General features: G+C 45.1%; 1 protein-coding gene across 3 annotated transcripts in view; it reads right to left on the reverse strand.

The window, feature by feature from the left end:
- Positions 1-26,483, reverse strand: part of URB1 (URB1 ribosome biogenesis factor) — a 175,519-nt gene that overhangs the window by 140,704 nt on the left and 8,332 nt on the right. For 2 of the 3 annotated variants that reach the window (XM_085890598.1, XM_085890597.1), the window contains exons 2-10: positions 25,569-25,708; positions 19,421-19,572; positions 11,896-12,028; positions 11,218-11,314; positions 9,329-9,414; positions 9,006-9,125; positions 8,702-8,832; positions 7,846-8,041; positions 3,854-3,991 (exon numbers count right to left, since the gene is read on the reverse strand). In XM_085890598.1, coding sequence (XP_085746724.1) covers positions 3,854-3,991; positions 7,846-8,041; positions 8,702-8,832; positions 9,006-9,125; positions 9,329-9,414; positions 11,218-11,314; positions 11,896-12,028; positions 19,421-19,572; positions 25,569-25,708 — 1,193 coding nt within the window. The remainder of the gene's footprint in view (positions 1-3,853; positions 3,992-7,845; positions 8,042-8,701; positions 8,833-9,005; positions 9,126-9,328; positions 9,415-11,217; positions 11,315-11,895; positions 12,029-19,420; positions 19,573-25,568; positions 25,709-26,483) is intronic. The other variant, XM_085890599.1, reaches the window with a different exon arrangement.

Genomic DNA, 26,483 nt, shown 5'->3' on the forward strand with positions numbered 1-26,483 from the left:
GAGCTAACACACAACTCACAGCAAGGAGGCATGAGACAAGAGGGGCGGGAGTGGAAGGGACAAAACAGTGGGGAACAGACACATTAGGTGAACTGTGGAAGGGAGAGGGATGGGGATGGGACGGGGAACATGGCGAGGAGAAGATGGACATTACAGGGACTTTCAGGAAGGAAAGCAGGAGAATTGAAGGAAGTGGGCTTGGGTGGATTATCGGGGGTAGAAAAGATCGAGGATTTGGATGGGGAAGATAAGAGGTGGTGGTGAACAGCTGTTTTGAAAGCCTGGAGGGAAGAATGGGAAAGAATAGAGTGAGGAAGTTTATTCCAAAGGCGGGAAAAAAGAGGAATGAAAGAGTGAAGATGAGCAGTGATTCGTGATTTTGGTAGTTTTACCAGAAGGGGGTTGTTGGCGGACCTTGAGCGCCCTGTGGAAATGTGGTTGGGACAAATCGCAGAGAGAGCAGGGGGGCAAGGCTGGAGAGGAGTCGGTAGAAGACAGAAAGACCACCGACCAACCTGCGGTGATTGAGTGAGAGGCCCAAAGACTCAGCTTCATTGCGGGAGATGCCAATGATCTTAAAAGCTCTGGTTTCGACAGCGTGAAGTCGAGAAAGGTGGGAGGCAGGAGCACCAGCCCAGAGGGGAGAGCAGTACTCCATCAGGCTACGGACAAAAGCTTTGTAAGTAGTCAGGAGCTCAAGAGGGCCGAGGAAGGACTTTGCACGACGGAGGATTCCCAGTCGGCGACTGGCTTTTGAGGCAAGGTTGGAAATGTGACTTTCCCAGGAAAGGTCATGGCAGATAGTGAGACCCAGAAGCTTGAAAGAAAAGACTTCTTCCAGAGGATTGTTGAGAAAGTGGATGGGGGGGTTTTGTAAACGGTCCTTTCGAAGAGACATAGTGAGAGTGAGATTTGTGTGGATTGAAAGACATGTTCCACGTGTTGGACCAGTTTGTGATTTTATCCAGATCTGCAGTGAGCGAAGAAGCTGCTGCTTGCCGGTCTGAGGGATGACAGATGGTACGGCAGAGGGTGGAGTCATCGGCAAAGAGAAATAGAGGATTTTCCAGAGAGTCCGAGAGATCATTGATGAAAACCAGAAAAAGAACAGGGCCCAGAACGCTACCTTGAGGAACTCCAGCCTGCACAGGAAGAGGGGATGAAAGAACTCCATTTAGGGCCACACGTTGACTGCGACAGGAGAGGAAGTCTGCGAGCCATGAGTGGAGATGGCCTTGAATACCATGGGAAGAGAGTTTGGTGAGTAGGGCAGGGTGCCAGACTGTGTCAAAAGCACGTGATATGTCCAGGGATACGGCTCGGATTTCCTGTCTGGCATTGAGGACCTCCATCCATTGATGGGAGAGCAGTAGCAGCATATCCAGGGTAGAGTGACCTGGTCTGAAACCAAATTGATGATTGGAAATCAAGCCATTGGAGAAGAGGAAGGATTTCATGTCTGAAGCAATGATGGATTCCATAACCTTGCTGATGATTGGGAGAAGGCTGATTGGTCTGTAGTTACAGGGATCTGTTTTGCACCTTTTTTATGCAGGGCAGTGATGTTAGCAGATTTCCAAGCAGATGGCAGATGACCTTGGGAAAATGAGAGGGTGAATAGAACAGAGAGAGGGTGAGCAAGAGCAGAAGAGCAGGCTTTGAGGACACGTGGGCTGATGCCGTCTGGACCGGTTGCAGAATCTGACTCGAGGTTTGAAAGCAAGCTCTCCACCTTGTCAGGAGAAAAGGATACAGAGTCCAGGGACAGTTGGGTGCGACTGGGTAAAGTGGGTAGAGATAGTGATGGGTTTGGGACACAAGATTTAGCTGCAAACACCGAGTTTAGACATTCAGCTTTATCACGTGTGGAATCAGCAGTGCGGCCATTTGAGGTAAGGGAGGGGATGGAGGGGGAACATACACCAGAAACAGATTTGATTAAACGCCACCAGGATTTTGAGGAGGGAGAGAGGTTTGAGAGTTCAGACTTGAGATGAGAAAGATGTTGTTTTCTGGCTCTCCTGAGGATAGATACACACTTGTTCCGAGCTTTGTGGAAAGAACTGAGATTGCCCTCAGTTGGGTTTGCTTTCCATGAGGCAAAGGCAAGTTGTTTCAGGACAACTGCCTCACCACAAGCTTCAGTAAACCAAGGGCGGGAGGAAGGGTAAGACAACTGAACACGAGAGGGGATAAATCTGTGCATGAGGGAGAGCAAGTTTCTTTGAAAGAATTCCCAGGATGAGTTGATGTTTGAGAAAGTAGTGATAGGAGACCAGTCTGTAAGTTTGATGGCTGCTCGGAGACCCTGCCAGTCGGCTTGAGTGAAATGCCAGACTCGACGGCGGTGAGGTGGTTCTCTGATGACAGCCAGAGAGATGTCCACTTTAACAAGGACGTGGTCAGAAGAACCAATTGGAGCGAAGGAAGAGCAGCAGATATTGTCAGGGAAATTTGTCAAAATCAGATCCAGAAGAGATGGAGTACCATTGGTTGAGATCCGGGTCGGGAAGTTGACCGATTGAGTCAGTCCCAATGAGTCACAGAAAGCTTTTGCTGATGTCCCATGGCAGGTGAGAGAGGTACCCACACCTAGCCAACTGGCGTGATGACAATTGAAGTCGCCACATAAGAGGAAGAGAGAGTTTGGATGAGAAGATAGAAGATGGTCCATGTTTTCGGAGAGTGAGGTGTAGATGGAGTCATCACTGTTCGGTGGACGGTACAGTACACATATAAACATGAGGTGGGAGTGGAGGGGAAGCCGAAGCCAGAGGTATTCCTGGGGGTGTGGGGGAGTGAGAGCAGTGCAGGAGAGTGAGGAATAGAGTCTTTGATGAAGAGAGCAACACCTCCACCAGGACGAGGCTCAGGTCTGTCATACCGTAAGAGGGAGTAACCAGGGAGAGATACTTGGGAGTCAGACACGTCTTGGGAGAGGAAAGTTTCTGTTAGGCAGATAATGTCTGGTTTGTCAGTGGCAACCTGCATGGAAAGATCTGAAAGGTTTGAGCGAAGGCCCCGGATATTTGAGGTCCACACTTTTAATGAAGAGGTAGGGGAGGAGGCTTTGGGTGCAGGAGGTGGAGGGGCGGGGAGGGTAGGACGAGGGACGAGGGGGAGGTAAGGAGGGTTGCTGAAGGAGTGTGGGGTATTGCAGAATAGCGAGGGGAGGGCCGAATGAGGAGGAGAAAAGGCTCTGTGGTGCTGGGAGAGAGGGGGACAAGAGACAAGGAAGATGGCAGTTGAGGATTTGAGGAGGTGGAGTGAAGAGATGGAGGTGAGAGGGCAGTGGAGGGAGGCAGGTTGGTGGATGAGAGGGGGGCAACTTAGAGAAGGAAGAGTGAGGGGGATGAAAGGTGGGAGAAAGGTGGTGAGGGGGAATTTTGAAAGAGGTGAGAGGGAGGCTTGGAGGGAGAAGAGTGGGATGGTTGCTTTGAGAGTGAGAGTGAGGGGTGAGGGGGGTGAGTTGGCACTGAAGTTGGAAAAAAAGAATGGTTGATGGAAAGCGAGCATCCATGGCAAACTGTGGTTTTTAAAAGTTTTAGGTAAAAGTTTAAAAGTCTTCGATTTGTCCCCACCACATTTCCGCAGTGCGCTCAAGGTCCGCCAACAACCCCCTTCTGGTAAAACTACCAAAACCACGAATCACTGCTCACCTTCACTCTTTCATTCCTCTTTTGTTTTCCACCTTTGAAATAAACTCCCTCACTATCTTCAACCCCATTATTCCCTCCAGGCCTTCAAAACAGCCGTTCACCACCACCTCTTATCTTCCCCAATCCAAATCCTCAATCTTTTATCCCCTCGAAAAGAGGGCCGAGAGAGGTTGAGGGTGATGCTGGACAGATACCATAAGACCACGTGAAACGGTGCTGCGGTCCAGCACTGGAGGAACTGTCGTCACCAGGACCATGGACACCAAGCGGGGAATCGGAATCGAATGGCAGCTCTGCAGGGCCTTCGACAATACGGGCTGTGCCTCGTAAATCTGAAACACAGCAACAAACCAATTACACCGTCATATCGATATCCAATAGTCTTGCATACAAAGCTTTGAGATAATACCATTCCCCACATTCAACCAGGAATGAACCCACAAAGCAAGTTCCCCTTTTTATGCGCCCCATTGCTTTGTCGAGTAATTTTGACTTGGATTTTCAGCGACGTGCGCTCATGAATGAGCTCCAACAGCATGTAACACACACGTGACAAGAGCATTACTGGATCATAGGAGAAAAAAATCAACACAGTATATGGGATTTAACTTTGGATCCGGAAACCATGAGCGACGTGCTCCAGATTATCAAACGAACCAACCGATACATTTCCATAATCAACCACCGTAATCTCGGTTCAGTCTCTTGAACATCTCGGCCTCACAATCAGCCAAGACCTCTCCTGCGCTGACATTATAGCAAAGCTGACATCCAAAGACATCAACCGTCGTTCCAACTGATTCCTTGGGGGGGGAAAAAAAAAAAAATCACAACTACTCAGCCTACAAGGACCTTGTCCGTAGCTCAATGGAATACTCACTCCCTATGGGCTTGTGCCCCTTTTCCGAACCGCTTCTCTTCCAGTCGAGACCCCACCCTTTTTGTGAGAAGGCAGATTGTCGTGCGTTCTTGATGGCCCAAGAGAACATCCACATTCTGTGATGCCGATGTTGATCAATCTCAATAGCCAGAGATTATATGGGCTTTGACAAGAATCAGAGGAGCAAAGGAGGAATGGGAAAGGTTGGATGGAATTGCTCGTGGTCACCAGGTGGAGGAAGGGGTAATAGTAGCAGACCCCCGGGTTGGGAAGTTTGCAGATGGCAGGGCACGGGGCACCTTGGAAGACATTATATTTGTGGAGAAATTTTGAGAAAATGAAGAAGCATGATCAAGGAAAAGTGAAGATGACAATTATTACCCTCAGTGGAGGAGAGGGTACGGCATTTGGCTCCATCTGTTTGTCTGTGTGACTGTTTGTCTGTTTGTCTGTTTGTCCGAACAGAACGTTAGTGTTCTTCTCTGCAAACGCTTGCGTCAGATCGAGATGAAATTTTCACCATTGGAGCGACGACTCTTGTGGAATGTTTGATTGATAATTATGACGTCAGAGGTCACGTGGCGTGGCAGCCATGTTGGAAAAACAGAACTTTGGAACTCCATATCTCTGAAACCGCACCAAGGAAAAAAGTTGAAACTTGGCTCATGGCAAGTACTTCTCATGGGGAATAAGTGTGGTTATTTTTTATGACATCATTGGTGCCTTCGTTATGACGTCATAATTAACCTCCGCCATCAAAGATCGGAGGTTACTGTTTTCACCCCTTTCTGTTTGTTTGTTTGTTTGTTTGTGAACAGTATTACGGAAAAACTCAACAGATTTCGACGAAATTTGGTGGGGGGACTAGGTATGGTCCAAGGATCATGCCATTAGATTTAGGACTTGGTCCAAAATCCAATATGGCCGCTATGGCGATAATTTTGAAAAAATATTTGAATTTTTTTTTTTTTGTATACCTTGTCGAGGCTCGTATGAGAGCTAACACACAACTCACAGCAAGGGGGCATGAGACAAGAGGGGCAGGAGTGGAAGGGACAAAACAATGGGGAACAGACACATTAGGTGAACTGTGGAAGGGAGAGGGATGGGGATGGGACGGGGAACATGGCGAAGAGAAGATGGACATTACAGGGACTTTCAGGAAGGAAAGCAGGGGAATTGAAGGAAGAGGGCTTGGGTGGATTATCGGGGGTAGAAAAGATCGTGGATTTGGATGGGGGAAGATAAGAGGTGGTGGTAAACAGCTGTTTTGAAAGCCTGGAGGGAAGAATGGGAAAGAATAGAGTGAGGAAGTTTATTCCAAAGGCGGGAAAAAAGAGGAATGAAAGAGTGAAGATGAGCAGTGATTCGTGATTTTGGTAGTTTTACCAGAAGGGGGTTGTTGGCGGACCTTGAGCGCCCTGTGGAAATGTGGTGGGGACAAATTGCAGAGAGAGCAGGGGGGGGCAAGGCTGGAGAGGAGTCGGTAGAAGACAGAAAGACCACCGACCAACCTGCGGTGATTGAGTGAGAGGCCCAAAGACTCAGCTTCATTGCGGGAGATGCCGATGATCTTAAATGCCCTGGTTTCGACAGCGTGAAGCCGAGACAATGTTTCTACATGTTTTAAGTGATTTCCAACAACAAAAAACATGCCAAAATTATAATTGCGGCTGATTTTGGAACTTCAGGTGGATATACCCACGTAAAATCAATTTGTCTCAAGGAATCTAGTTATGACGAATGAATTGAGTATGTAAAAGTTAAAAGCAAAAGGGAAAGTTGCAAACTATAACTCTGTGAGCACTGTTGACGTCAAATTGAATGAATAGGATATCAGGTTCACTTGAGTGACCCAGCAGTATTGGCGGCAGAGGTTTTGCACTCGACAGAGTGCTCCCCCTCTAGTTGCATATGCAGAACACTACATCTAATCAATATGAACATTTTTGAGGGTCATCTCGGGCTAAGTTGGTCCAAATAAAATAAAAAAATAAAAAATAAAAAAAATAAAAAAAAAACTTGATAACGTCATCAATCATGTGATTCAACATCCATCCATATTGTTCTTTGGTTTTTTTTATTGTTTTTAAACCTATTAAAAATAAATAATAATAAATTCACCAGCATGGCTAGACAGATCGAGGGGAACTTCACACACATGTCCCACAAGCCTTGGGGATACCAGGATGTTCACAATCATCGATAGGTCACATGGTCTGGCAGCCATATTGGATTGAGCGACGATCTTTAAAAAAAAAAAATTTCTCTTGAATCGGTTCATCGATCGACGGGAAACTCCACATTTATGATCGAGTTATGATGGGGAATGTACATTTTAAATTTCAACTTGATCGGACGCATGGTCTGGAAGCCTGAATCATTTGGTTTTTTTTTTAATCTGGGTTCTTTTTGATTTTTTTTTGAATAAGGCTCACTTGGCTGTGCCTGGATGCATTTGAGGTAGACGTCGTGGGTCGTAAATAATCATAAACGTAGTGCGTCAGGGTCAGGTGTCCGATCAAAGTGGGGTTGCATCAAAGCGGGACGTCTTGGTACCCGGTCATCACTGCCAGCGGCTTATAAAGTGGCATTTCTAATTATGTCTTTTAATTACGCAACACACAAACAACACACACGATACACGAGAGAAAACAAGTCCTGGCGAGGGTCTGCAATCTCCGATTGCTCTTTTTCATCTTGTATTCTTTTCTTTGAATCCGGAAAACACAATGGATTATATTCTCTTCCGAATGATCATCACATCTTCATAATGATTTTCACAGGAAACATCAAATCATTTAAAATCTATCTTCTTCTTTTTCATCATCTCAGTTATCACAAATTCTCTACCACACCTTCATACTTACCAAAGCATCGACGAAATCACTTTTCCTGTGAAAGGGGCATTAAAGTGAAAGGGGTGTGTGCGTTTTCATGGAAATACTGTCATAGGTGTTTTACATTAACAACTGGAAGGGCACCCGGTAGAGCGCATACCCCCGGCACGCAACGCCTGATCCACGAGAACATATCGGGCCCAATACATTTTTGTTCGTTCTACATAACGTCCTTCACCTTCGGTGGTGGAGGTAAATGTAGTTTGCGCCGCATCAGGTCTGTTATAGTCAGACGCTCACTGCACCTAAACTCAGGACCATAGAGTCAGAGGAAAGACCCCAGCAAGATAACCCTTTTCTGCGTTCCCAGAACCAAAGAAGCAATTGTTATGTTGACCACAAGTACAATGACCGCTTTGTGAAGCAGTAACACTTGCTGTTGTGCATCAGAAATTGAAAGGCCTACCTTGCGGAGTAACTGCATATTGTGCAACCAAGCAGAGCTTTGGCGAGGCACGAAGCTGAGATTACACTGAGACAGGAAACGTGCAAGCAGGTCTGGAAAAGCCCGCAACACGCGTACCACGAGCTCGCATTTGAGAGCATCATCGGCGATGCCGTGCATCGCAACCAGGAAGCGCAGCAGTGTTATATTCCCAACCCTGGAAGGCAATGGTAGTGGGAATTGTAAAATCTGTAACAAAGTTCGTACAGTGGAGACCGTTGTATGTCATTTTCCTGGTGTGTCGTCGTTGGTATGCCGTTTCAAAGATGCTTCACTCATGTATTTTAGCTCCATCAACCTAAACACATATAAAGCAGCCCTCTACGTATGTATACATCATGTGTTTGGAGGGAGGAATGGGAGAGGGGGGGGGGTTAAATTGAGAAAAGGAAGATGGGGAGAAAATTTAGGGAAGAGAACGTTCAAGTTGGGTAAGTAAGGGGAGGAGATTGTTGGAAGAGTGGTGAGAAAAGGAAAACGAGGGTGACAGGGAATCAGAGTAACAAGGGGAAAGTGAGATAAGGGGCTACGTTAAGCATTTGGGGAGAGGGACAGAGCAAGATTGGAAGGAAAAAAAAAAACAAAAAAAAAAAACGTGTCATTTAAAGAAAATGGAATGAAGAAACTTTGCTACCAAAAGTCATGGGACACACAATTTGATTGACAATACAAAAGAAGCCTCGGTGTTGAGGCCATTTAATATCTTGTAATTATGCAAATCAGATATACATGCAAGGAATTCTCAAGACTGAAAATGAGTATCCCACGACTTCTGGTAGGACCGTGCAAATGGTTCCCAATGTGAGGGTTTCCTGACCTGCCATAAGTTCCAAAGTTGGGGTCGTGGAAGCCGATGCCAAATTTGGAGGAGCAGCACAGTTCCATGAGGAATGCATGCACCTGTTCCCTCACAAGCACTTTGCCAGCATCGCTCTGTGCTTCAATGTCCTAAATCAAACAATCATCAATCAACTAAAAACATATACATATACATACATATATATACACAACTGCAAGCATCAGGTCAACAAGTTTTTAGCCAAACTCAGAAATGGGAGTTTCGTACAGACTTGAACATTATACGAGGGTGAGATACCAAAGAGATCAAAAGCTCTGAAAACCTGTATATCTGTGACATCATCAATGCCATTCCAGGAATATAGAGTTGCAAGTTGAGCAAGGACTCCCGGTGTGAAGAGACTCAGCTTCTGTGTTTTAGTGATTGCCACATTCTTCAATACCTGCAAGTTCCACGAGGTGTTAGTCACACCGGATGAAAGCACCGCACGTTGGGCGTGTTCGTATCACGAGCGTCTTTCACAAAAGTGTGTCAAATCCACGATTTTTCTTCCACGTTTTTCATGAACGAAGCATTTTACGATCCTTGCACTCAAAGCCCTGTTTAAATCAATCAAGTTGGCCATAACGAAAACGGAAAACATACTCGAGACCGTAGAGTCGACAGCATCAGGTGAACCGTTGACAGACGATCTTGCCGAAGTCCAGTTTTAAACAAATCAGCAACCAAACCTGAAAACAAATAAATAATACAAGATGGGTGGAACAAAAATTCCCACTCCTTCCCACTCCCGCCCCTCTTGTCTCATGCCCCCATCGCTGTGTGTTGTGTGTTAGCTCTCGTACAAGCCTCGACGAGGTGTACAAAATAGTAAATAAATAAATAAAGGTGAAGGGGAAAACAGTTCTTTATAAGCAATAGCACAGTCTATGTGGGGCGATCAAATACGTAAAAGATTAATATTGTTAAGGATTCAGCGACGGAGGGATTCTCAACCCACTCCGGCCGTCTCCGGGGTTTATAAAGCCGGCCGGCTCGGCACAGGCCTCGGGTCACGCGCCTTCAATCGCGATACCAACGTAATACTTGTACCTTGCCAGTTGGGGAAATAGAACCCCTGGTTACAGACTAGTTGTGTCAGATGCCGAGCGTTTTCTGCCAGTCTGTAACCATTTTGGTTTTATATGCCACTCGAACGGATCGTTCCTCGACGCGACACAAATTAATCCATAGTGGCAACTTCATACGAATTAACCAGATTTATTGGGGAACATCGGGGATTACAACACAAGCATAATTCACGACAATAGTTTTATTAACAATCCTCAACCCGTAACTTGGGAACCACGTACTACACGTTTCGAGGGGGTCGCTACCGAAATATGCCTTAGACAACGTGCAGACAAAGACAGACAGCATGCATGCAAGACAAGACAGAGTACTTGGTGAGGTTTCATGGACGAGAGGACAGTGTCAAAAGCACGAATGTCGCTCGCAACAGGCGGATGTCCACGGATTCGAACTCCCAGCTCAAACGCGCCGCGTGGCAAGATGGCGGCGCCGTACTCTTCCTGCTCAAGTCACCGCGTGCGCACGTCCTCCTCAGCGCGTTCCGGCCCCACGCAATGTCGACGATGGTCCTCAGCCGATCTCTCTAACGGTCCAGCATACAAATCCAGGCCTGGCCTGTTCTCCAGACAAGGCCCAAATCGAGGTGCCAGGCTCCGGCAAGCGGATCGGCAAACGTGACGAGCCGTTGATGTGAGCAGGGACCGTCAGAGGCTCCGGCGTCTCCTCTCCTGCCTTCCCACCTCGAAGCCCGACTTCCGCTTCATCCTCTCAGTTCCTCTCTCTGTCGAATCACCTTTTCTTTCCTTAGAGTCGATCGCCGATTCGACGTGCAGGCAGCCTCTCTTACGTTCGCTCGCTTCGAAACACGAGCACCCTCTCGAGAGCGACTGTTCTCCAAACACCATTCTCTTTTCACGAAGCCTTCCTTCGCTCGCTTCGTTCGCTCCTTCGACACACGAGCAGCCTCTCAACCGCCAGCAGTTTTCCAAACTTCCAAACTCAACCTCAACCTCACGTCTTCGTTTCCTCTCCCGACACACGAACACGCCTTCTCTCGGCGAAGCCGACAAACTCCTCCCCTTAGCTCCACCTCTTCCCCTTGGCCACACCCTCCCAGCCGACTGGGCGGGGCCTATCGTCCATAGAGGGGAGGAAGAAGAGGGGCCATTGTTCCACCACCGCTCAGACAACAAAACAGCCTCTTACACCTCCCGACACACATATAACGCCCACTTCACCAAACAACCTAGCTATACATGCATTTAATGGGGGATCTGAGCTAATCCTATATTTAGTAGTCCAATAAGGGCCATTTCCGTAACAATATATTATTAATTATTCGGGTCAGGGGTCGGTGAAGTTCTGTACAGTATATGAGAATGAACGTCTTGTTACGCCAAAAAAAAAATTCTCTCTGACCTGTGAGTTTCCAACATAACTTTTTTTTTTTTTTTTAAGCTCACCTTTGACCGCCAGGGTCTGGCTAATGATCGAGGCATCACCACTGAGAAGGAAGGCCAACACAAACTTGACAAAGACCATGCGCACATCTTCTTTCACCTGTGCCAGAGAGATCCACAAGGTCATAACAGGTAAGCAAGACAAAATTTCAGAGAGAGGAAAAAAAATAAATAAAGAAAAAAACAATCAAGGTGTGTCGCAGGCAGGGCGATTCATAAATGTCTGCGCCTTCCCTCGAGTGGACGTTAAACCGGCGTCTGCCAGCTTTCGCTGGTGGACGTTAAAGATCCCTCGGTGTCCTTTGTGAAGAGTAGGTAAATTACAAATCCCTGCCCTAACCTGCAGAGGGCCTTGCATCAGCGGCACAGCCACACCTTCAGCCAATGATGCTACCCCGCAGCCTGGCATTGCATTTTAACGAAGAAGGATAAACAAAAATGACCATTTATACGAGGTTAAGAAAGAGTTGAAACGGAACCAATTGGCATGGTGTCGGCTATAAAAAAAATAAAAAATTAAAAACAAAATGTTGATTGTACTTTATATGGAACAATGATACGAGAATAAACAGAAGGCAGACAGTTCTGCATTCAGCATTGACAAATATATATATATATTTTTAATGTATTTTTAAAGAATGAAAACAGCGCCAGGAAATCATCTCATATTGGGATATTCACCTTTGGGTCATGCTGCTTCGGAAGTACCATCAGAGACCTGTGATTAAAGTCAAAGTGGCTCAGGAGGTCCCGAGCACAATCTGTGCCTTGCATGACCATCGCGGTGAGCAGGCGGAGGCAAGCACGCACACAACTGTCGAAGAAAACAAACAAACGAACAAACAAAAAAATAAAAAAACAAGATAGAACACACATTGCCCGATACTACTGAAGCAGCAGATGTTTCAAATATCAAGAACATTATTTTCATTTATGAATGCAATTTACCTTCAATGATGCAAATATCTCAAATATGAACATTATGATGTTGTGGCAAATAAATGTCCTCGTTCGGAAGATGAAAAGTGAAGAAAACATTTTCATCGAGGTTAATAACTCGGTTTCAACGTTCCAATTGTGATTCCACGAGTCACGTGATCGTACTGCAGTTGCATTTCAGAAAAGTGGTGTCGCACGACAATGTGGTTGCATTGGTGGAATGTTAATTATGCAACGATGGACATCGTTGTGATGAACAGAGTTTGAGCAACATTGTGAGATACCAATGAAAATAAAATAATTTTTCAATTCACATTTTGGAATTCAATGGAAGCAAAGAGAAAAGAGTGAGGTAACAACAAACAGATGCACCGCAGCACGAGAGGGCTTGCAGGAGAAGGATCGGGAGAAGGATCTTGGCGGGTATGGTGAAGCTCAACATGGTGAGGAGGGACATCTGTAAGGTAGAGGGTGCTTGGAGAGTGGAGAGAGTGGGCTGAAGACAGAGGGGAAGGGGTGTGTGTGTGTGGGGGGGGGGGGTGTGAAGGAGTATCGTGGTCAAGGCGGGCCGAAGCTTGATGCCACCGGACATCACCCCTTATAAAAGGAAGAAGAGGAGAAGAACAAGACCACGTGGTGGTGGTGGGCAGCAGACTCAAAATTGTTTGGAAGACTTCAAGACAACCGACTCAGGAAGACAGTTTCAGAGGTGAGTAAAGAGAGTTACGAAAGCATGAAGGATTGGAGATGAGCATGGAGTTCAGACTTAACAAGGAAGGACAATGACAGCAGTGGTGACAAAGGACATTCTGGCGGAATGCATGCAACCTTGAAGGGCAGGGGCTGGGTGGAGAGATGAGAAGGCCGAGGTGAAAGATCAAAAGCACGAGTAAAAATAAAAATAAATAAATAAATACCACCACCAACCCGATGCAAGATTCCAATGATACGGAGGGGCCTCAAAAGCAGGGCAAAACGGGAAGCAACATCAGCAGTCTGCAGATGAGAAGCTATATTCGATGACAATCAGGGTGAACTCTTCATACATTGTTACAAGGTGAGGACGGCAAAGGTAGGACTTGGCCCTGATGAGCATTCTGCGGGCGCAGCTGGCTTTCGTGGTCACCTTAGGGACATGATCTGCACAGGACCGGTTACACCAAGAGCCCCTATATACTAGGAGTAGCGACAACTTGCAATTTGATGCCATTTTGTATCAACAAGCTGATGAACTGAACCTGTGCCCATTGTGCGTGAAGCGTAATGTGTCCGTTTACCTATTCACGCTCTTTCTCTGCACCCAATAGGAAGATCATATTACTTAACGCTTCTTTATTATTTTTTTTTCCATTCTTCCGTCACGTCAGAATGAGCATGTACAATCAAATCGGATCGATTTCGCCTTAAAGCGCATCACTGACATACACGCAGCATATCCATAACAGAATGACTTCGACTGAAGTCTAAATAATTTTCCGAGATCAGAGATGGACAAATTTTTTCGCCGAGTCTTGCGTAGCGAACGCTGGCTCTAAGAGAGCTCCTCGTTGTTGTTCTTCTTCTTCTGGTGAAGACAAAACCTTTAGGACGCGACTATTTCATATCCAGGATCCGGATCTCCTTCAATACTAAACACCTGTACACATCCTCGCATTGAGGGTGCCTTTTGAGAGCGTCTATCATGAACTTTTAAATATATTCGGACATTTGCTTTAAAGTTTCGAAAAGTTCACGTTACTATTTAAAGATTATTCCATTTAATGTGTTGTAATTTCGTAAATACACGATTTTCTCGTCATGGACGAGGAGCCTCCATGACGGGTCTCGCTATTGGCTCCGTCAAGGCACGTGACGAAATATCAGAAGTTGTTGTTGTTGTTGTTGTTGTTGTTGTTGTTCTTCTGCTTCTGGTGAAGACAAAACCTTTAGGACGTGGCTCTTGGACACATTTGTCCTTGTTATTATTTTGTCTTGAGTTCCACCACAATCATCAATTCCATCACTCTGCCTATGATGGGGAGAAGGTTGATTGGTCTATCGTTCAGAGTCAGGTTTGGCACCATTTTTAATCGCATTTTGGTGACATTGGCAGTTTCCATGATGCAGGCAAACATCCGTCAATAAATGAGACAACCTTGCCGTCACCTCAATCTGTAACAAGACAATCGAGATTAACAGTCTGAGTATAAGGACTCTGATGCTCTCTGGGTCAATAGTGTTAGGAAAAGCAAGAAATGTTTCCACCTCGGCAGGGGGGGAGGTTGCGTCCTCGGTCTTCGCTCTTTTCCAGGTCATTCTTGAGGTGTTCTACCTGAAAACATCCCACATGCTCTGAAATGTTTTCGAAAGGGGGTTTAATGGGACCAAAAACAGCGGGATAAGCGACCGTGACCTTTTCTGAAAACACAGGGTTAAATTAATCAGATTTAGCATGAGCAGTGTCCACCGGTCTGGATTCCATGCATCAAGTGTGAAGAACGGGTGAGGAGCATTTTCCAAAGATAGCCTCAAACTAGAAGGGCACTCGGTAGAGCGCATACCTCCGCCACGTAATGCCTGATCCACGAGAACATCTCGAGCCCAATACATTTTTTAAATATCATGCGATACAGTACGACATAGTTTCTGGCCCTACCTCTCAATGGTGAAGAATCACTTTTTAAAATTAAATAATTATCGTATCCAGATCTGGATTTGGATGTTTACCGAAAACGAATGAATTTGTCGTGGTCACACACCCAACCGATCCACCAGGTTTCATGTGAATCCGTCCACAACTTTGAGATATCGTGCTATTATTGTTACGATCGTGGGGGTAGATGGAAGAATCGAAGAGGGAATAAAGAATTGTGTGGAGTTGCTTGGTCCGTGGAAGAGTAGGAGGCATCTCGATGTGAGTAAGTAGGGAACCTGTGAGCTTAAGTATTGCATGTCACCGCACGAGGGGTTGTGCGGTGTTAATTAGCCTAGGGAGTAAGAATAAGTTCCCCAATATGTGATTGCACTGATTTTTCCGTGTTTTTATATTTCAAGATTGGCAATGAAGGTGGGGAACGCGTCCTTGAAACCACAATAAACGGGCAGAAAGCGAAGTCACGCCCCCGAGGGACGATTGATGGGCATGACGTCAGAAGCTGGCCGAGCAGGAGAAGCCCTGCCTTCCCGGGTTTGGTGCGAGCAGGCCATGCCCCAGAGGCGGAGGATAAATAGGCGTGATAAAAGAGGTTGCGCATTTTAAGAGGCTGGCGCATGGTGGGAGGCTTCCGACTACGGTATAGGACGATATCTCGGCATGATCAAGGTCAAAGGAAGGAGGTTGCGCATTTTAAGAGGAAGGAGGAGTTGGCTTGAGCATTTTGGGGAGCCGTTATCAGAGTGGTGGCATTAGATGCATTGTTTGGAGAGGCGAGAGTGGAGGTTGAGCGCACGCCGAGGACGACGACACGGCCATTGAATCAATGTTCAGGCGATTTGGCTCGCGTGGTGCAGTAAGACGCTGGCCTTTTCCTTTTGTTCGAGTCGACGAGGACGACCGGAGCACACGGAGCCATTACACTGGGGCTTTGAGCCTTGATGTGGAGTGCCGCTCGTGGATTGCCTGGCGTGCATTCGTCCCGCTACGAGAGAAGCACCTCGATTCCAGTTCCATAAGGATCAGCTCTGGGCCAAGCTAAGTAAAGGAATCGTTCAAAAAGGAAGGCTTTTCTTTTCATTTTGTGTTCCCTTTGTCTGTATTTGAGTCTCTGTGGGAGGCACCTCGACTGGAGGGTTTATTTGTTTTATTGTTATAATTACCTTTTTGAATTATTGTCTGTTGTAAGCATTCATATATTTTCATTAAATGTATTCCTTTTAAGAAATTGTAGCCTTGTGCTGTCCTGGTGCAGCACCCCTGTGCTGTGCTCCTCCTGGGTGGATTGTCTCTCCACCATTCCGCCCAGTTAACGCGCGCGCATTAATCTCTGAGTCTCGGTTGTAGCCTTCAAGGGAAAAGATTTGCCATCTGTCCATGTCGGGTTAAACCCAGTGCTGGATTAACCATCAGGCAGACAAGGCATGTGCCTTAGGGCCAGCCAAAAATTATTTTCACATTAAATATTTTGTTCTTGAATCAGTTAATCTTTTGTCTGGGGTCCATTTCCATGAGCCCGAGATCTAATTTAAATTTTTCAGGCCATTCTCTAAAATTTCAAAATGTGCTTTGGGCCAGCCGAGGCTTAATCCGGCACTAGTTAAACCCCCTGCACACGACAATATATTAGTTTAGCCCAATCTCTCAATGGTGAAGAATCACTTCTTGTCGCTGGATCCATCCATCCATCCATTGGGACCAGACTCTGTGCAGAGCGTTGGTGCTGCCGAAGCAGCCTCCTGGGCTATTGGGCACAATCCTGGACGAGTCGCCACTCTGACACAGGATACCAACAAGCTGGTACTCATTTTGACGACCTCAGAAAGATAACAGGCTGAGTCAACCCCACCTGGTTTTGATTCAACAGAAAAGCAGGATTTGAACTCAGGACCCGAGTATAGGATCCCAAACCCACCACTCTTTCCAATAAGCCAACACCAGTTGGATCTGGATCCAGATATTCATCAAAATCAAATCAGTTCGTCCTCGTCACACACCCAGCCTGTCCACAAAATTTCATCCAGATCTGTCCGCAACTTTTTGAGATATCCTACACACAGACAAACTGACGGACAGATAGAGAGAGAGGTGTGAAAACATAACCACCTGCACCTTCGGCGGTAGAGGTAATAACTGCCACAAAGTGTTTTTTTGTGTACGGTGAAAGATTTGCAGGTTCAGACCGTAGATGGGCCCTTCACAATAAATAAATATACATGTGGGTCATTCCGTGCAAACTCACCTAAATTTCAAAAACCTCCCCAGGTCACCTCCTCAGATTTTGCTGGAAAAATTCTTAAATGTAGATCTATATGGCTCTACCCACCATGCAAAAGATTAGCTTTCAATTCCTCATAGTTTAAAAAATATCTATCTCGAGAGACCTTTGAAATTTGGCCCTAAAAATGCCAAATGTGAAAAACATTTTTTTCCAACTTCAGTGGCTTATAATTTTATAATGGACTCCTCTGGAAAGCTAATATTGCAAATATTTACCAATTGGCATCCAAATTTTTCAATTTGTGGAGGTCTGTCCTTTAATTTGAGGGGACAGACAGGAGGTCTGTCGACACTCATACCGGGAAAGGTATACAGTCTCATGATGTAGGCAAATACCGTCTTCTGAACTGAAAGTAATTCCTGATCTCCATTAAATCAATTCTTGTGACTTCTTCTCCAAAGCAGCAACTTGTTTTTGCCCAACCTTCCTTGTATAATAGGTCTTGTGACACTCCTGGTCTAATTTGGTTCCAACAGTGCATCTACTTGTCAAACTTGTGCCACTGGGCCCAGGTCTTTCTGCATCCATTTCCTTTGTTTCCTCCTCTCCTTTGTTCTCCAAACAGACAAACAGATAGACAGCTTGACTGTGCTGCCCCTAGTGTTGTGACAGACCATTACTCCATCAAGTGGTGTATGTCATAACTAATGACTTCAAATAGAGAACTGTAGGACATGTTTTTTTTAAAATTAAAACCCAAGCATATGTTTGGATTATCATTACAAGAATTTATTTTTGAATAAAAAAATGTACTTATAATTATTAATTTATGAGAAGAATAATGTAAGTTGTTACTTAACCTCAGTTAATGTTGTTGTTGTTCCCGTTCGGGGTCGCCACAGCGGATCATCTGTTATGATCTGCATACTGATTTGGCATAGGTTTTACGCCGGATGCCCTTCCTGACGCAACCCTGGTCGCCTCTTACGACACAGGGATAAGGATTGGGTTTCGCCATGATTCCGGGCTGCCCTACACCCTCTCATAGCGTGGCCCAGCACAGAGCTCCCGTCCTCAAGCGATCTTCCAACCCAAGCCTCCGAGTAGCCGGATTACAGGCGCACGCCACTACACCCGGTTTTACATAACCTCAGTTAATGCCCCCTACATATTCACCATTTTTGGTCAAAGTGGCATTTTCAACTTCCTACAGACAGAAACACATGCATTTATCAGGCATTCTGATAACAGATCCTTCAATTTCAAATGCCAGTTTATAAATATCTGCAGTATCACTTTGCTAGTGTGTTCAGTTTCAGATTTATTAGCTCATGAATATGAAAAAATTGAATAATTATAGAAAACGTGCATGTAAAGAAAAATTTATTTTACTATGAAGCCATGGGCGTGAGATAAAATTATTCGGTCAGTAGACACATCTTATATGAGGCAATCTTTAGGAAAAAAATGAAGATCCTAAACCCCGCGCAACATGGTCAAACCAGGGGACAAAATTAGTCCATTTTAGAGCCCTCGGAGGCAAGGGCTTATGTTAAAACTTTTATAATTCATCACCTAACTGTATTATCCCAGAAAAAATGCATCTATAGAAAGATAATGACCCCATAATCACTGTGTTATGAGGAAAAAATTCAAAGTTGTTGAATATTTTCAGGAGGGCTCCGATACTGCATGTATGCATGTATGTATGTATGTATGCATGTTCCTGAAATGCAGCCAAAACGGGATATGATAGCACAAAAATTATTTTAGCTCGTTTTGGCCAAAGCCATTTTTAGCTTCCTATAGAGTGAGAAATATGCATCCCAGAAGCTATCTGATGCCATAATTGAAAAATTTGGATGCCAATTAGTAAATATTTGCAATATTAGCTTTCTAGAGGAGTCCATTATAAAATTATAAGCCACTGAAGTTGGAAAAAAATGCGTTTTGCACATTTGGCATTTTTAGGGCCAAATTTCAAAGGTCTCAAGAGATAGATATTTTTTAAACTATGAGGAATTGAAAGCTAATCTTTTGCATGGTGGGTGAGTTGGCACGGAATGACCCATGTATAAAACAAAGACCCAATCATATCTTTCACCTGTGACTGGAGGGAATAACCAATTACCTTTAACTTAATGTATAACCCCAGGTGACTAGGATTATAGATAAATCGACTTCTCCTATGCTCTTCTGGGCGAAGAAAGTTGCATAAGACAACCAAGAAAGGCTACACAACGTAAGCCCTTTTCTGTTTCAAACTCTTCCCAGAGATCCTCCAGAGCTGTAAATTACCTCGTTTCCTCTGCATGAATTGTAATCAAAATGTATCTTTGTTCCCTCAAAGCGGTACCTTCATGTAATGACAGAAGTGCATTCATTTAACGTGCATTGATGTCCATTTGGCATACTTAATGTTTTTGGATGAGAGCGAATTGTAGAGAGCCTTCATGTGCCCAAAACAAAGGTTCCGTGTAATGGACTGTCCAGCTGCTGACATGTGGTACAGGTCTCCAGCCAAACGCAGTAGCAAGTTCTCCAGAGTTTTCCACACCAGAGTGAGCTACACACACACAATGAAAGCATCTGAACATAGTGGGGAATGGTAAAGAGAGAAGAAGCATGATGACATAACCTACAAGTCGTGAACAAAAAAATGGAAACACCTGCAGGGATAGAAACTCATGAAAAAAAAAATCACTTGCAGCTTGTGCAAGTTCATGTGTCATTTCACTTGCACACAGTCATTTTTACTTGCACATTAAAAATTAGGTTTTTTTTTTTTTTTTTTTTAAGATTGTGTGAATTTTTCATTGTATATTAAATTTAATATATTTCTAGAGTCAAGTATAAAGAATTATGCCAAGTTTATAAAAAAAAAAACATTTTTACTGGTTGAGATTCGCTGATAGTCAAATGGTTTATTTCAAAATCGTTTTGCATGATATAATATACATGATGTAATAATATGAAATACATAATTGCCTCGTCAATATGTTATATTCAATAAAATTCAAGACTGGAGCATTTGTGTTCTGTATTTTTTAACGTGTTTAATCATGCAAACAAAAAAACAAAAAAAAAATATGTATGTATAACAATACAATTGCAACTTAGGGATCTCAAGTCAACATGTTTTATGCTGGCTTTGGCTTTTGCCATTTCTTGACATTATGAGCTGGTAATAAATCATATCCTTATAGTTTCTAAACCATAAAAATGTTCTAATATCTAACAAGCAAACCAGTGAATTCTACACATTCAAATTACAATGATTTATTATACCCGAGTCAATAACTGTATGAACACGATAAATTTTATGTTTTGTAGCCTTGACATTGTGTAAGACTGTATCTCTGACATTTTCTTTAAATAATATTAACTGACTCGTATTAAAATGTCAACAAATTATAACAAATACTAGAAATCAAGCTTCCAAATAATCTCAGGAGTGTCCTTTTCATCATTCCACAACTCCTGATCAGTTTGATTTGGAATGTCCACAGTGCAATACCAAATTAATAACTAATGTCTTATATTATCTACTGCTATCTAATGCATTGACTTAAACATCATGAACATCAGTTTCAAACTTTGGTTAATGTACTAGGCTACATCATACTAGTTAAAATAAACACAGACTAGCCTATGCTAAGTAAAAGTAGCACCTTCATTCATTCCACAATGTAGGATCCCAGGATGTCACAGTCTCAAAATGTTCGAGTGAGACTAGTCATTGGAAAGCTCATTTTATCCAGTTAATTAGCATTCGGGAGACATAACACTGGTCAAAATTATATATTTGGCTAGTTAATATCTACAAACTCGTCACAGTAATGTTTTGCCATCTATGAAAGGAAAAATTCATTACATTGTTTTCTCAAGACTTTTCCAAATTTCCATGGCTTGATTTCGAGTCACTCATTAAATGTGGCCAGTAAATCAGTCCAACTGATTCAATTACATTCACTCAGGATCACTCTGAGTTTGTTGATTCTCAGCATCTTCCTCACTATCATTCTCTGAATCATCATCTGGAGTAGAAAATGCAGCCTGGGCAACCTTGGACATTGTGGAACGCCGCCTTTGGAGACGCCTCTTCCCACTATACTAGTGTACCACATGGAGATACTTGGCACTGGGTCAAATGAATCCAAGTCCGGGGCACAGAGCTTAACCATCATCAGATCAGTCAATGTGGAGCCTGAGAGACGTGAACGATGGTCATTTTTGATTCTCTGCATCAGAGAAAACCCTTGTTCAGCTTCAGCAGTGCTGCTAGAAATGACCATGTAGATGCGTAACAATGCCAGAATGTTCTTTAAGGTTTGAACATCTTGACTTTTGTTCATTACAAGGAATGGTGACCACATCCTGAAGGTTCAAGTGTCATTTTTAAACAAATATGTATGTAATTTAACCAAAATCTTATCACTATTCTGTCTCAAATTATTAGTGAGACATAATCTACAATAATCTACTACAATGCTCATCTTCACTCTTTCATTCCTCTTTTTTCCCGCCTTTGGAATAAACTTCCTCACTCTATTCTTTCCCATTCTTCCCTCCAGGCTTTCAAAACAGCTGTTCACCACCACCTTTTATCTTCCCCCATCCAAATCCTCGATCTTTTCTACCCCCGATAATCCACCCAAGGCCACTTCCTTCAATTCTCCTGCTTTCCTTCCTGAAAGTCCCTTTAATGTCCATCTTCCCCTCGCCATGTTCCCCGTCCCATCCCCATCCCTCTCCCTTCCACATTTCACCTGTGTCTGTTCCCCAATGTTTTGTCCCTTCCACTCCCGCCCCTCTTGTCTCATGCCTCATTGCTGTGAGTTGTGTGTTAGCTCTCATACGAGCCTCGACCAAGGTATACAAAAAAAAAAAAAAATATATATATATATATATATATATATATATATATATATATATATATATATATATATATATTTGAAGCAAATGTTGCTTAAATAGTCAAGATTTGAAATAAAGTAGTGAGCTACTTCTGAATGTAAAGTCCCCTGTGATTGGTCGACCTGAGTCAGTTTGACCAATCAGAGCTCCTGGTGTATAGTGGGAAGGCAGGACATGGGAGGGAGATTTTAAAATGGCTTCAGAGCTTTACTTGCACAAAGTGCAAGTGAATCAAAAGTATTACTTGCACTTACTTAATTTTACTTGCACTGTGCAACCACTTAAACACTAGTTTCTTTCACTGCCTGGGTAAACGAGGGACACCTGGGTAAACGAGGGACACAAAGCAACGGCTTCCACACGGGTGTGGCCCATGTGTTAATAAAGCAAATGACATCCCAGCACGCTTCGAGTCGTGTTTAAAAATGGTGCACAGGCCTGGTTGCCTATAATTATGCCAAGCATGGCTGCAAGAGGAGACCCTCAATGTCCTCACCAACAGAGCACGTGTGGTCACCCAACGGTTTGATGAACATGACGCTGATGTCATCCACGTATCATGGCCTTCTTGGTCACCAGATCTGAACCCAATCAGCATATATGGGATATTCGAGAACGACACCTGAGACAGCGTTTTACACCTCCATCAAACGGGATGCGAGCCGATTGACTTACTCGTGGAAGAATGGTGCCACATCCCTCCTGCAAAATAGCATATGCTGGTGGACTCTGCCGTGGCGCATACTGACCATACTGGGCACATATGGTGGCCCAATTTCCTCTCAAGCAACTTTCAATGTAATCCATTTTTCGGTCAACTACCTATACATGTTTCAAAAGGGGCAATAATTAAAAACTGCAAACACCAATCAAAGGGGAAGTGAGAAGAACAAACCGGTCCAGAAAAACCACGAAAGATTCATGAGGGAAACGTCGACAAAGGAATCGGTCAGGTCACATCAGGTATATGGGCATGCTCACTAAAAGTGGACGCAGCAACACACCAGAGCAGCGCGTCGCTGCGTCGACTTTCCGCCGGGACTCCAGAGGCCTCCATCTGGCCACCCTCCAGGCAGCTGCCTGGCCCATCCCCCAGGCAGATGCCGATCAACCTTCTGCAACCACGCGGAACATGGTTGGACGGTTGGACTCCACCATTCACGAGGCTCCCTCGCCGAGAGAATCTGGTGAGCAGGATCAGCGACAGGAAAACGAGCTACATGTCCATACAGACGCAACTGATGACCAGACTGTGGAGGTAGCAAATCTCATCTGAGTATCTCTCAGCAAACGCTCATTGGATATAAAGTCTGACAAGCGTCAGCCAAGGATTCTCCAAAGAGACTAGGTACCGAAGGAATGGAGTCTTCCTCTCAGATCCCTGGTCAGAGTCGAAGTCCCACATCCATAGAGCAAGACAGGAAGCATCAAGGACTGAAAGGCTCGGACTTTCGTCCTCCCACATGGATAGCGACACCACCACACCCCATGATCCAGTCAATCCATGACTCCCCAAGCCTGACCCAGGCATCCATCGGCCTCTGGCTCAACATGCGGAGACATGAATATCACTGCCAAGGTAAGTGAATCTCTCTCTGACCTCAACATCCTCACCACAAACAGGTACAGACAAGACAGCAGCATCCAAGATGTCATTGAAAGCTTGGGTCTTAGTTTTGGCCTAAAAAAAAATTAAAAAAAAATCCCAGTGGCTCTGACTGCGTGCAACATGACTACAGCATTTCCACCAGCCTTGAGAAGTTCAGCATGGATGCCACAAACCCAAGGAACTTCTCCTCATTTCAACCAGTTCACCGCAGCCTGTGTTTCCACAAACGAAGGTGGTTCACAATTGATTGGAGGGTCAGCAATAGGGATAGTAGCACCCCTGCCATGCAACTCAACACCTGGTGGATCAACCTGGTACAGCCGCTCAAAAAAAAATAGCCCAGCGGGCCTTCACTTTGGACTCCTCCGTCAAGAGACCACCAAATTGCAGTACACCAAGGGAAAGGCTTCTGGAAGTAGGACAAGAATCACTTGACCACAGGTGATGTTCTACCCCTTCACAGATTCGTCACACATCGGCCTCCTCATCCTCCATCAGCACATGTAGTTTTATGCCTCAGTTCCCTGAATAGCTCAGCTCTGCCAATAAGCCTGGCCCCGAGATTATGGTCAATAGGATCCAGTGTCCCTTGGGAGACAAAGTTATTCTTCGAATGACGGTGGGTTGCAAGACAAACAACATCAAGATGGCACTCCCAACCACCGGCAACATCAAGGTCAATCTCCTTTGTGTTGAAGGCACTCCACAACTCTTCAGGATTTCCCAAAGCACCCAGATCCCCACTCCCCGCCCCCCCCCCCCAAATCCCCACTCAACCTGTTCACAAACTCCACAGCTACACTCGCATCCTTGAACTTGCCAACATCCAGCCAAGCCTGGGATGGTACCATTCCCTTGGATTTGAGCCACACTTCAGTTGTTCCAACAAGCCTGTAGTCGGTATTGAGGAACTAATCACTTTGGAAGATCCTGCAGTTCTGGATCATCCTCCAGCGACGATCAACGAGCACATGGTCAATCTCCTTTGCCACACCACGAGCGTTGGAATACCGAGTCCAGGGATGAGCCTGTGGGCGCTGAAACCATGAACCGGCCACCCAAAGTCCATGACTTGTTACAAAATCAAGGAACTTAGTGCTATTCAGGTTCACAGTTCCAGACCCATGGGGACCAACACACGTCTCATAACCATCCCTATCAGTTCCAGTCGATGTATTGAAATCCCCCAAGACGAGAAGAGTATCTCGCGGGGCACTGATCAACCACAGACTCGAGAGTGGCGTAGAATGTGTCCTTCACGGTGAGATCACTCGCCTCAGTCAGAGCATATACAGAGACCAGGGAAATGACACCCAAGGAGTGACGAATCCTTAGTCTCATAATATGCTCGTTGACCGGTGTTACCTCAATTACCATAGGAGTCAGCTTGTTGAACACAGCTCCAGCAACTCCTTCGGCATGGTAACCATCAGTGTGACCACATGAGTAGTCGGTGTAACCACCCACCATGAGATCACCAGTATCCGGTCTCCGAACCTCAGAGAGTGCTGCAATACCGATGTTCAAATGCTGGAGCTAAGATGATAGCAGACATGTGATCATCCTCTCAGAGCGACGACATGCCAGGCACCCACCTGAAGGGACACCTCAGGTTAACCCGTGGAGACCGCAGTCTGGTGGATGAAATCTCAGCACCACCCTGACACACACCACCGTAAACCGACCCTGGAAGGTTACCCCATGCATTTCCTCCTATCATCAAAGAATGGGAGTCCCGAAGGCTTTGCTCCAATTCCATCATCCGGAAAGCTGCCCTGTGAAGGGCAGCTGCACAGGAGGTACAACCACAGAGTGAGTTTTCCGTTTTCTTTGCGGCTCTTTTTTTTGTACATGTTGCGGATTGAAGTGTTTTACGGTGGTCGGAGTGCAATTCTGCCAACAAACTCCTCGAAAAAGGTAACCCAACTGCAGGACGCCGTCCACAAATACAGTCGGTAACCAGATATGGATGGCTGTTGGCCCACAAGCAGTTCCGACGTCAATTTGTTACCAAAGCAATAGGATGGATCCCAAACCTCGTGATCTGGAAGCCGTTCTCCTTGCAGAAGTTTGAAGATTTCCGTGCAATCTGTTGAGACCTTCAGGTAACCCTCAACCAAGTCGTACACACCAGGCATTGGCAACCGTCTTGCCTTCTCGATGAACGTCGTCAGGGCTGAAACAAAGAGCCACAAGAAAACACTCTGTTATCAACTAAAAGAGCAATTGCTTTCTCAAATCATAGAGATTGCACTTCTGAGCGCCGTTCATGCAAACAGGTGAATCCTTCCTCCCCAAATCGATAAACGATAAACCATTTTCCCTTAACGATGGAATTTACAAACAAGGTTAATAAGAGAGCATTTACCACCACTGTGGGAAACGAGGGGAGGCTGACATTCACACTTAAAACGATCAGACTATCTCAATATCCCGTCTGCACAACAACCACACAACGCGCACAGATCACAGTCTACCAACTACGTCTAACATCCATGCTCCGCGGCGTACCCCTCCATCACCATTGCTTCGAGGTACTTATCCAAAACCATTTTAATCCTGTCTACCACCCCTGCCACCACCAATCTGTGCAAAATACCACAACCTCACTCTCACGCTAGGACCCCTAGTCCCGCCAGTCCAGCCATTCATTTTTAACCATTCACTTCCTTGCTACAACTTTCATTCACAAAAAAATTTATTTGTGTCCTCTCCCAATTCTTGGTTGGTAGGATGGCCCAGAGGTACGCACACTCGCCTCGAAGGTGTCTCACGCAGGTTCGAATCTCGACTCAGCTCTCAACTGTAATCCCGGTGTTTCACAGGAAGGGAGATTCATCAATACGTGCGCCGTCCCTCGGATAGACGTGAACCTGGCGTCCCGTCTGCTGACATTACTTGGTGGACAATAAAGATGCCACGGTGTCCGCGAAGGGTAGGGGAGGTAACGC

The sequence above is a fragment of the Eptatretus burgeri genome, chromosome 8 (genome assembly GCF_056783735.1).
Source record: "Eptatretus burgeri isolate ZD-2024b chromosome 8, Ebu_testis_v1, whole genome shotgun sequence".
Lineage (NCBI taxonomy): Eukaryota > Metazoa > Chordata > Myxini > Myxiniformes > Myxinidae > Eptatretus > Eptatretus burgeri.